This window comes from Leptonotus elevatus, chromosome 7 (assembly GCF_054856555.1).
Source record: "Leptonotus elevatus isolate MCC_2025b chromosome 7, RoL_Lele_1.0, whole genome shotgun sequence".
Classification (NCBI taxonomy): domain Eukaryota; kingdom Metazoa; phylum Chordata; class Actinopteri; order Syngnathiformes; family Syngnathidae; genus Leptonotus; species Leptonotus elevatus.
In genome coordinates, this window is record NC_141245.1 from 18918778 (window position 1) to 18931232 (window position 12455).

Consider the following 12455-nt stretch of genomic DNA (forward strand, 5'->3'; position numbering starts at 1 on the left):
CCATGAACTCATTTTCTCCCAAAAACATATACAAACGTTCTATTTTAAATATTGCCATAGTCCCAAAAAAACATATTACATATACATAAAAAAAAAAAGTTACGTTAGAACACATAAAAGGCTTTGATGCAGCCTCTGACCTGAAGAGGTTGCATAAAGCAATGGCAGTTATTACAAAAAACGGCCAGCAGGTGGCAGCGGAGTATAAGAGCTCAAACAGGGCCATGTTGCAAAAAGGTATTTTCCCCAGTGTTGTCAATAGGTTTGTGAATAATGATGAAACTTAGCTATCTTCTAATGTTAACTGCTGCAAAACGGAAACAGTTACAAATTTACTTTTTTTTTTCTTCCTGATGAAAGAAGAGACTCTAATCTTTCTTTTCGTAGGTTCCATGTTTTTATTGCAATAGAACACAATAGTCTGTGGGCCTTGCAAAATCAGTCAAAATCCAGTAAAACAGCCGGGAGCTATTGTGCATATTGTGTGTCCATTAAACTTTTAAAGATTGAAATTTAGCATAAGAACAGCTCATAGTACCTTAGGTTTGATCGCTTGGTATGGTACCTTAATTAAATGTTTTAAGTCAAGCCCCAAATGTATTGATTTCTGAGTCAACATGGCCGAATGACGGCTCAGGTTGATTATTTGTTGAAGTGAACGGATTCCTGGATCCAAAGTGGGAATATATACTGGAAAGCAGATTTGGCTGTCATGCAGTAGGAAAGCTTTGAGTTGCTGGACCGTGCGGAAACACTTACATAATGCTGAAAGATCCGCAGCAGCTGGCTTCTCTCTCATCTCCACTTCCCCCAACTTGTTTTTTCATTTTCTTTTCTTTTTTAACCGGGCATCTTTTGAACAGCCATAGCGTTTTCCACGTCATCTCTGTGTGTGACTACGCTATAGACTATCTTCATTCTAACCAATATACACTTGGTGCCCCCCCTAGTGGGGATAGAGGCCGGCCCGGCGCGCGAATAGCGAAAATACACGCATAACTGACAGCATTGTTAACAATTCTTAAAAAAAATATTCTGATAAACATTCAATATGTTTTCCATGAAAACGGTGGAAATGGGGCAGGGCCTAATAAATAAATTAATAAATGAAATATTGGGGGGGGGTCCTGCAACTATGCGACTCCTCGGGTGCCGAACCGCAAGTCTGTCTCGTTTGTCCACTGTAATGGAAAATGCAATTTACATGCTAAAAGTTAGCATCAATAGTCTTGGTTTTAGCAATACATAGGAACCCAAACAATAGGACAACACATGTAAACAGATTATATAACTACTTCACTTCTTCAACCTCAACGAAATATTACAGCAGTAGTATTGTTGAAAATGTAAACATCCACATCAACACAGTTCAACAAAAAGCATGTCTTGACAAATTTGTATCTGCAAATCAAAATAAAAAAATACTTGTAGAATAAATAATTGCACATTGTACAGACGATGATATGTTACTTTAATTTATTTGTCACACTTAAAAAGGCTTGACCCTGAAATGCATTCTTATATTTCCATTATTTTTAGAACAGCATTCCAGAAGGAATTATGAATTATTATAATCTCAGAACTGAATTGGATTAGGGCCATTTAAATCATTTAAACCACTTAAAACACTTTATATCCACCCACTCGCGCGTGAAAACTCACCACACAACCATGCAGGTTTTGCTCGTGTTCCCAACCCCCGCCCGCCATGCGAATGGCATTCCAGACATGTTACCTGTGGGGCTACCAGTCATGACAAGTGACACGAAAGAAATCCTGCAGTTGTGTGTAAGAATATTTAGGGATGAGCAAGACATAGCGGAAATGCTTCTCTGCACCCGGCATGTCGTTAATCAAAGCGACAATGTGATATAATTTGTAAAAAAGCGGACCAGCCTGGGCACTTTTAGTGCTGCTCACTGTTCAGGGTTGTGTGCAGTGCTTATACAAACTTTGTTAAACACTAAAATGATCAGCCAAAGACAGATGAAGTCTTGTTAGCGTTTAAGTTGGACATTGATTCACTTTTTTAAGCTTCTTCCCCATTCTTTGTCTCGAGGAACTTCTTCCTCCTCTGTTCCATATCGGATTACGCAACAGTGCATTGCTACTTAAGATAATTATTAAAGAATGAAACAAAAATACGCTGAGTGACGAAAAATCACCCAAATCCAATAGGTTACATATCTTCAAAAAAAGGGGTTAGGTACAAACAAGTCACGGAGAATAGAATTGTAATATTATCATCAGTAATGTTGTCTCATTAAAACTTAAGTCAATTTTCCTTTTTTTTTTTTTTTCATCCAACTAGTGCAACTTTGTTCTTGGAGCACTGATCCTTTTAATTGAAACACGTTTTCATTTCTGAATATTACGTCTTCATTCCTGTTACATGATGAGTTTCTGTTCATTTTTACACCAGTTTGTTCATTGTAAAATATCAAATAATTTTTGGGGCTATATTTTAATCACGTTCTCCTTAAAAAAAAAAGGGAAAGAAAAAGAAGTTGGACCTTTTTTTTTATATTAGTATTTTTACCCTAACATGACATTATTTCTCTAACATGGTAATGAGGTTGGTAGGCAGATACTTACTTGCTAACTATTTTGTCGTAAAGCAATTTTTTCCTTTTTTACTTTTACAAAATTCTGTCTATTCCTTGCAAAATTTTCCTCAAAATATTATACTTCAGTCCTGTGAAACTGAGTTTTTTTCTCAAGTTTTTTCTAAATTTTTCCCATTTTTTCCCTTTAAAATCTCTCACGATATTACAAATTATTTTTTTACATTACAACTTTTTTTCTCATAATTTAACCCCCTTCCATTTGTTCTGTTTTCCTTTTTCACAACACAAAAAATACATTTCACAACAGGCAAAAAAAAACAAAATTGCTTTAACATGTTTAAATTCCGATGTTTAAATTCCTGGTTGCTAGTACTGACAAACACAATTTTTCACTCAGGCTGTTGTTCCGTTTAAGAATAGTGTTAGCTTTGGCAAGCTAATTGCTATCAACAATATGTTACATTATGCAAATCAGTTTCCTCTCCCTTCTGTCTCTATCATTGTTCTCCTCTTTGCAGAAGTCCTAATTGTTTGGCGTGGTTGATTTGCGAACAATGGGTGGGGTAGAAGTGCGGGGGGTGGTCTTCAACAGGTGGTGTGGTTTGAGCGTCACTCAAAGCTTGTTGAGGCCCTCCAGACCGTGACTGGATTCCCTGACCGGCCACGACCTCACCTCCAATCCAACAGTTCATATTTTGAAGTGAGGGCGCAAAAACAGAAGCATTTCGACACTTACGCCCTCCCGTTTGTTTTGGAGCGTGCTCCCTCATGACACGGCAGCTCACGTGACGCCGCTTCCCCGCCAGTTCGGCTGCCGTTCCAGTCTCGAGTTGATAAAACCCACATGGGCTCGCCTTAAGCTCCTGTTCTTGGGCGCACTACGTAAACACGCTTCGCATGTAAGGTTGCACAATTGGATCCAGATGTTTCCTCCTGAGCGTGTGCGCTTGCCGACAGAAACGTACACTCAGGGGCAGGTTCTCATGGGAAATACAGGCTAAAGAAACAGGTTAAATTTTTATTTTAACGGCCGTAAAGTATGACATATAATGAAGCTGCTGATTTATGAGCCTCTCTTGGTGACCATTATTAACTTGGTCTTTAGCCTCAGAGGGCTTTAAAACGTTATGGGACGAAGAAACCTGAGCTTAATTTAATGTTTGGGTGAAAGGGGGTTGAATAGGGTTAGGGTTAGGCTGGAATTTCCGCCTTATTTTGTGTCACTATTCTGGGCACCGACACGGAAAAAGTGGACATGGCAATTTTCTGCCTTTGGTGGTAGTATCAGAGAATCTATATATCTATCTGGCTAGCTGTCTGTCTAGCTGTTTGGCTACCTATCTGGCTTGCTAGCTGTCTGGCTAGCTAGCAGTTTGTCTGTCTGTCTAGCTAGCTTGCCAGCTGTCTGTCTAGCTAGCCGTCTACCTAGTTAGCTAGCTAGCTAGCTGTCTACCTATCACTCTATCTAGCTCTGCCCTATTTTCCTGTCACTATTCTGGGCACCGACAGAAAAAGTGGACATGGCAATTTTCTGCCTTTGGCGGTTAGTATCAGAGATGTAACAGATGCAGAATGATGACTGAGTTTTAGGGTATTCCACAGAATACAGAATCTATATATCTAGGGTGACCATATATGATAGGACAGGTGTGTAAAAAGAACACCAACAATCACTTCGATCTTCCAGTTTTTTGGGGGGGGGGTTTTGGGCTGTCGAACGAGTATTTTATACAATAATCACCTGCGCATCTGCGGTTCACAATTCACAAATTCTCCTGTTTCCGTATTTTGCACTCTTTTTTTTTTTTTTTTTTTTTTCCTTTTTTTTTTTATTTTTTATTTTGCACTCTTGAAAGTATACATCTTGACCAACAGACAGCTTTGACTGATGACTCCGTGCACATTTTTGGGCAGAACGTCTCTTAACAGTGTACTCCTCTCATTCCCAGCGAGGAGAGCTACTCTGTGATCGACTACGCTCTGAGGGACGAGATCTGGGTGGGCCCCTGCCAGCCCGAGGAGGTCAACCTGTCGCCGGTCCGCGGCACCGCCAGCATGCTGAGCTCACGGCAAGCCGGCGCCAACCACCTCTTCCGATTGCGTTTCCTAAGCAACCACTCTGGCGAAAAGGTGCCTATGATCTTGGGGACGGAGTTAATGTGAGTACATGTCTTATTAAATTAAAATAGCTTTTCCTGAAAAATATCTACCATTTTCTTGGGCAGACCAAAATTCCAAGACATCAATGGGTCAAAATTATGTTTCTAGTTCCGTTATTTCCTATGTGTGACACGTTCAAGGCCAGCATCCAATGCATTTTTCAATCAGTCTGGAAGCATATGTCTGTAGAAACTAACCCAACTAACAACTTCTTCACTTCAGTCTCTTTTGGCCCATTTCTGGTTCGCAGGGATATTTTGTTACACTTCCATTGTCGCGCCATGACATTCACCTTTTACTGCCTCCTGCTAATGGGACCTCGGAAATCAAGTTTATTAGTCCGCTCAGTCATTTTGTCTCCGCTCGTACTGTGAGTCGAGCCAGCTGCACCGGTTAATTGTTTTGTTGACGACCTTCCAACCCAGTGGTTTAAATATGCTAAAAGACACGTGCCTCTTACCGTAAATCATTCCATTACTGCATACATCTGACTAAGAAGTACTTTTATTTGGATTACAGTTTTATGTCTGTTAAGAAACCCTTTGCCCGAGCCGCCGGTTGCATCTCCCTTTTGTACAGTAAATAGAGTGAAGAGGGTTTGTTTGGACGGATTACATAACACACACATAAACAAAGGGGATCTGTCATATAGTTGGCTCCGTACGCGGTTTATTTGTTCCAGCCTGCGTTTGAGAATGAACAGTTGCACATCATGTGCGCGCGCACTACAGCAGTTTATTTCTCATGAGAATTTTGTAGGATTCCCTACTAAATGTGATTAATGTTGTGAAATTTATAACAATGGTAACTTGTCTGGCCGAGTAGTCCGGGATGCTCATCAACCTAAAATTAGAATCATTTTTTTCCTATTGGAATAATATTAAGTGATTTTATCCAATATTAGAAGCTCTATTAAATCTAGGGAAAATTATAAGTGGTATTTATAAAAAAAAAAAAAAAAAAAAGATGCTTAATACTGTCAGTGTACAATAATATACATACAGTAATATTAACAGTAATATTAACTTTGATGAGGAGTCAGGGACACGGTCTGTGCCTTAGAGGTGAGTCTTTAAAAGTATAAAAAGTAATTTTCTTTAATAGAGCAACTTAAAACTGCTGATGTTGGTTTTTAGGCATTTGACAAAGTGACCGAAGAGGTGCTTCTAATTGTGAGGGGCCCACTGAAGAGAGTGCATTGAGACGAGCATGACAAGTGTTGGCCATGTCTACATGAGGGGTTACTGCCCCCTCTGTGCACTGTGATGGAAAACCCCCTCATCCTTTGACAACTTGGACCATGGGGGCCTTGGCTGGGATGTCACAGTGTGTGTGCACTGTAGTATTCTGGCAAGTGTCCATTCTTACAGTGGTTGCATAGCAGCGTCCCATTGTTAAACGGGCTATTTCCCACGACCACCACCCCCATTCACACACATGCACGCACACACGTCGGTTCACTCCCTCAACCCGTCTTGATCATCTCGTGTCTGTGCCATCTTTTGTTTTTGGTCGGAAAATAGCTTCCACTTCCGATGACCATTCTTTCCGAGTTTGTGACCAACCACGTGACTCACGGACGTGGTCACCATTTAGTCAGTCTAATTAAATGGGAATGACCTATTGAAGATCGAGGTCCTTAGATCTCGGTAAGTTGATTTGTTTTATGAGTTAGCTATGGTACTAGCATAAAGTGTTAGCACAAAACCTTCAGGCTTCTACTAGAAAGCAAAAAAAAAAGATTTTAAATTAGTGTTGTTCCGATATTGGGAGAGGCCCCGATACGGCATTAAAACAGTGATATCGGCAAGTACTAACAAGTAACATGCCGATACCATTATTTCCGACGCTAATATAGGACTTTGGATGCAGCATGTGTTTAACTTTTGCACGACATTCACTGACTGATGTGTGTGTCGTGTTCACTGCATGCCGAGCCAAGATATCCTATTGGCCCTTGAATGTTTTGAACCAATGGCAGGGCAGCTTTTTCCTCTTGAAAAAAACAACAACTAGGTATCGGTACAGTTTCGGCATCGGCCGATACTGCAAAACTGGGAATCGGTATCAGGGGCCAAAAAACTGTATCGGAACAACACTATTTTAAATCATGGCGTTAGCATGGGTGAGAATGTGATTGGCTAATTCTGAATACAGCCACATCCTCAGTTATGAGAGGGTGTGCACACTTTCGCAACCACATTATCTCGGTTGTTTTTACTCTCCCGCTCCAAAATACACATATATTTTTAATTATATTGGCAATAGGCCAAAACATGCCTCATTCTTTAAGATCACAAAAAAGTTGTGTTTGAACATGGGTGTGTAGACTTTTTATAACCGCTGTAGATAGTGCATTAATGTATGCACCGAGTGTGAATGGGTTTGTGACTTGGACTGCAGATTGCATAATAATTATAACGCGTCAACAGAGGTTCCCTTAGGGAAATTACTCACCTGTAGTTGATAGCAGGTCTATCATTAATATTTGTTATTATTGTGGTTGGTAATTAGAAAATAATTATCTTATCATGATTAATAGAAAACTTTATGCGTCAACTACATTCAAGTCCTTACAGATGAGATACTGCCACACCAAAATCTCGTTATTGGCAGTATTCAAACCTCCGCAGGGAGACGCCAATAGATTTTTAGTCCAAACCTTGCTTCGATTTCTCGCATCCTATGTTTGGGAAGCAGGATTTTCCGCAATGACGCAAACCAAAACAAAATTACAGAGTCGGCTGGACATAAGTAACACTCTTGGGGTGTCATTACCTTCCATCACCCCAAGATGGGACCAGCTCATTGAGGAGAACCACATTTGTTTTTATTTATCCCATCAAATGATTGCTTTACGTGAAAACGGTCAATATTGCCAAAAACTTTAGGGACTGCTACTCGCAGACTGAGTTTGAATGTGAGTCGGTTTTAGGCGGATTCGATTTGCCATTGTTGTCCAGCCTGTGTGCTCTTTTGTTTTGGTGTCGCGCACACGTTAGCGTGACCCCCGTTCTCCGGTCAGTGAATAACTCAATAGTCTCCAGGCTGGAACAGACACTGTCACACAAAAGCGTGTAGCAAAATAACACAGTCGTTAGTCAGACGTGCGCCTCGCGCTTACGCAACAGGCTGCATCGGAGGAAGGCGTCGCCGTGCGCTACCGTTGCACCGTTCTTGTTTTCACCACCATATGATTCCAATTATGAGATTGTTATGTTTTTCATTTGTACACGCCAAGGAAGAACCGGTTGCATTTTTGTCTGGGTCGGAGGTAAAGTAAATGAGTCATGATTTCATTACGACACTATAAATAAATATATACTTCCTACCGAAAAAAAAAATAAAATAAAATATTCTCAAGCCTAAAAGCCCCAGCCAGCCTGCGATTTTGGCCCGAAGCGGCCATTTTAAGTCACTTTGGCCATTTCCACGTGTCCTCTATAGATGAATTTGTCCTAGAGATTTTGTTTGATTTCTATTCTATTTGAAACACTAGACCGATCATGTCCAAACTATGGCTCGGGGGCCATTTGTGGTCTGCCATCCATATTTTAGTATACTAAAAATGGTATTTGACATGGTCAAGGGTGAGTAGATGCCACTACGACTAATAACTTGTTTTAAACATTGTAATTTCTCTTGATAGGCAAAGATACAAATACATTATTTACAACAAAAATGTGGCGACAAAAATTTACTCAATTTTAGAAGCAAAAATTGTTTCTTGGACTTTCTGCCCTGTGTCAAGGTCTGATTTATGAACATTAATGATACTCAAGTAAGTGTTTTAAAAATGGTCAACTTAGAACAGTTTCCTATTGTCGTGGTTCTGTATCACGTGAAGATGGAATTTAGTCACAGTTCATTGAACTATTTGCCGTATCACTTTTAACAGAAAGCTGTTATGCAGCAAGTTTTCAACAAAAACAAAAAAAAAAGTTTGGACATCTAATGCACAAGACAGATGGATTGTCTTAGTTAGCAAGCTGCTATTTGGTGTAAAAAATAGAACTCTACCATTTTTTATGACTACTGTATACAGTCTTTGATGGTTGTGGAATTGTTCTGCCTGTCACTAATACATAGCTGCCATGGAAAGATGAACAAAGATACATTATTTGTAGTAAATAATCCTTTACAGACCAAATTAGTAAAATTAGATAATTCATCGAGGCATACCCGATAATCTCTCTCAGCACACTGACCGATAGAAACAATTGATTACAGTATTCAGAACATGACTATTTAGAATTGCCTGCGCCTGTTCTTGTTTTTGATTAATTTCGGCGCTCTATTCTGGGTCAAACGCCCAGAAGAAGCCTCGCTGATGGGAATCATCCCTACGCGCCGACATGGGAGTTTCCTTTCCCGCCGAGAGACAAGTTATGTTTCTGTCAAGCGTAGAAAAACGTGCTTTGACCCTTACTTTGGGTTGTGGAACTGTTCTGAGGGTTTGCAAACACGCTGATAGCAAGGACCAGAAATGAGGAAGGAAGGATAGAAGAAGACTTGTCATCGCTTTTTATCTAGCCAGGAAAGAACTTCGCAGCGCACGTAGAAGAGGGTGTAAGAAGATCCACTGACAATGGATTTATGATGCTTCGCATTCTCTCGTCCTTTAGCCGTTCACCTAACCGGCCTAGCACCTGTCTGCATGTAAATACACACACATGCACTCTCCTTGGTTATGTACATTCCACAGATAACCATTAAAGCGCCTGTAAGACACATGCACTCCATCCACTGTCGTAATAAATTGTTCCAGCTGTGTTCTGATGGCATATGTGAGCATGTGTCACGTTCGCTATATTGAAAAGCAACTGTCTTCCCCTACTGGTTATCTACATCAAATTACATTTACGACACATGTGTTGATTCTTCTCTAGTATGTAAGCTAAGGTTGTGCTGGAAGTTGATGGTTAATGAGTCACAAAGCCGCCATCTTGTGATAAGAACTTGAGTGGTGGGTGACGGCGCTAAACTTAAACCATGTGTGGAGTCGAGTCACAATAGTAGGCCAGATTAGAGGCATAAGATCACAAGTTGTGGGTCACCTACAGGGGCATTTAGGATGTAGTCAAAGCCAATTTCACTTAGCAAATTGAGAGAATTTGGTAGCCTTGAAAAAAAGTAATTTGGCAAGTCTGCCGTTTTGATTTGAAGCGGCCTTTTTTAGATGAATTTTGGTCAATTCCAGGTGTGCGTCAAATACGACTTGTCTTTGAAAGATTGACTGATGATACACAGGACTCTGTGTTGCCTTTGAAATGGCAAAACTACGGTACCAAATGTGATACATGTAATAATAGTCACAATAATTTTTTTTTTGCATAAGCCTTGATTAAATTTGCACTTCTTCATCAAGCCTCCTCCAAAACTACTTTTTCCGATCATCTGAACGGAGTGTGCAAAAGTGTGGCCACCGCTAATGCTAGTTAGTACATAGCATACCTAGCAAGGACTACTAATAAAAAATATTGCAGATCCTCCAAATTCATTTAGGTCAAGAAGTATGGAAGCATTTGGGCTACTCGGTTGAGAACAGATATGGAAATTGCTTAGTTGACAATACCCAGGCTACTTGGCAACATGAAATTTAGTAGCCATGTCTAGCATGAGCAAAAGGATAAATAAATAAAAAAGTATCCTGTGCGCCATTTGGGTTGAAAGCATTCATTTTGGAGTCATTTTGGCCATTTACAGGGGTCCTTAAAAAAACAAACTTGTTATTTTAGATCTGGTCAGTTCGCTACCAAATGTTAAATCGTTTTTTTGTCTTTTGCGTATGTACAGAGCATGACTGCAAACGGTGCAATGTTTGATTACTGGTCATAAACCTGTTTTAACTCCGCTCCAAAAGAACAGCGTATGACTAAACACATTATTGTGTGAAATCAAGGTGTGATATTATTTTTGATGCTTTTATGGCCTGTGAGGAATGTAAAAATTGTGTGTATAGTTTAGAAGGTTTTATGATGGTGACAGGCTCACCCTAGAACGGATTAAGTCAACTTCCTTTGTTCCCCTATGAGGAAAATGGGATTCGAATAGGAACAAATCAATATTGTTGAAGTCGGAGATTGAATTATATTAAGTTCAGGTCCTGGAAAGGAATCAGTGTGTCACCTGCTTGTTACTGCAATAATGTGCACTCGCGTGCTTGATACTGCTATGCTATTGAGGTTTCAATGAAATAATTTTGAAATGGTTCTCATGTATTGTTCTAAATGTCCACGCATGACTAATATTGTTAAACATAGACCAAAATACTTTTTGTTGATATGCCGTAAACAAGCATATACAATAGTCATTTAAATAAACATACTGCTCCATCTTGTGGTTGGTTTATTTAAAATCGCTGACTGGCGTCAAAAATCCTAATTATACGACATCCTATGACCAGTAAAGTGGGCAATGTGAGACACCATGTGTCCTAGAAAAGATCAGAAGTGCACAATTGGAAAACAATAATCCAGGCTGACTCAAAGGCTTTGCATGTGTGAGTGCGCAAACTTGACTTCCGTCAGCATGTTCCTTCATGTTTTATGAGTCAACCCCAGAAAACACTCAAACTCATTTATTCCTTCAAATCCCCCCTCTTGAGATGCTAACCCTCAGCTCAATGGGATGTGGGAACAGGTGAAACCCAGAGATAAAGTTACGCGGAAACTGACCTGCGTGGCTCCGCCCACTATGTGCGTGTGAGTATTCTTCCCGCAGAACAGACAAGAATGACAGAGAAAACGCTTAAGTCTCTCAGTGGCCTCCTGAGATTTTGCCTTTGTTCAACAACACACCTCTGTTGTCTCTAAACCTGCTGAACCGCTCAAATCTCCACTCAATGAGGCCCATTCTGTTGAAATGCTCAATGCTCCCCCATGCACCATCTAATACTACAATATATGTACTGTCAGAGTGCCTGGATGATGATGACATAATATTTAGAACGTTGGAATAGGCCTATAAAAATACATTTTGTGGATAAAACTGCTCAATTTATATATTTTTTTATTTGCTTTTTTCATGACATTGCAAAACGAAACATAACAGCATAGTTAAATGGGTGTCTGCCTGGGGTTCGGGGGTGTCGGCCGCCCTCCGGTGCCCCCATCTCCCCCTTCTGCCCCCGGTGTTCCGTCCTTCCACACGGCGGGGGGTGGGGTGGGCGCGGCTGCCCTCTCCGCTCCGCTGTCCGGCCCCTCTTCGGCGCCGGTGCCTGGGTGCGGGTGGTCCCCGGGGGCTGGGGGTCGGGGGTTGGGGGGCTGCCGGTTGGTCGGGGTGGGGTCGGGGGGGGGGCGGCTTTGTTGGGGGGGGGCGGTGGTGGGGGTTGCGGGGTGGGGGGGTGCTGGGGGTGGGGGGTGTCTGGGGGATTGGGGGCATGGGGGCGGCTGGGGCTGGGTTGGGGTGGGTGGCGGGGGGTGGATGGGGGGCGGGGGTGGTGGGGGGGCGGGGGTTGGGGGCCGGTGGGGTGCCTGGTGGGCCTGCAGTGCCCCGTCCTGCTGCGTTGGGCCGGGGGCGCGGGCCGTGTTGGGGCGGGGGGCGCTCCTGCTCCTGGGTTTGCTCTCCGGCCGGTGGCCCTGGTGGGGCCCGGGGGTCGTCCTTTGGCGCTGCCGCGGCCTGGGGGGCCCTGAGGTGTTGCGCTTGCTCTGTTCCGGCGGGGGTCGACGGCTCCCCTCTTTGGTGGAGATTTTCATGCATGCCAGATCCACCACACCAGCATCTACC

General features: G+C 41.9%; 1 protein-coding gene across 2 annotated transcripts in view; it reads left to right on the forward strand.

Moving 5' to 3' along the window:
* Window positions 1-12455, forward strand: part of LOC147171381 (rho guanine nucleotide exchange factor 26-like) — a 29642-nt gene that overhangs the window by 14302 nt on the left and 2885 nt on the right. For both annotated transcript variants that reach the window (XM_086079857.1, XM_086079858.1), the window contains exon 12: window positions 4517-4726. In XM_086079857.1, the coding sequence (XP_085935983.1) occupies window positions 4517-4726 (210 nt within the window). The remainder of the gene's footprint in view (window positions 1-4516; window positions 4727-12455) is intronic.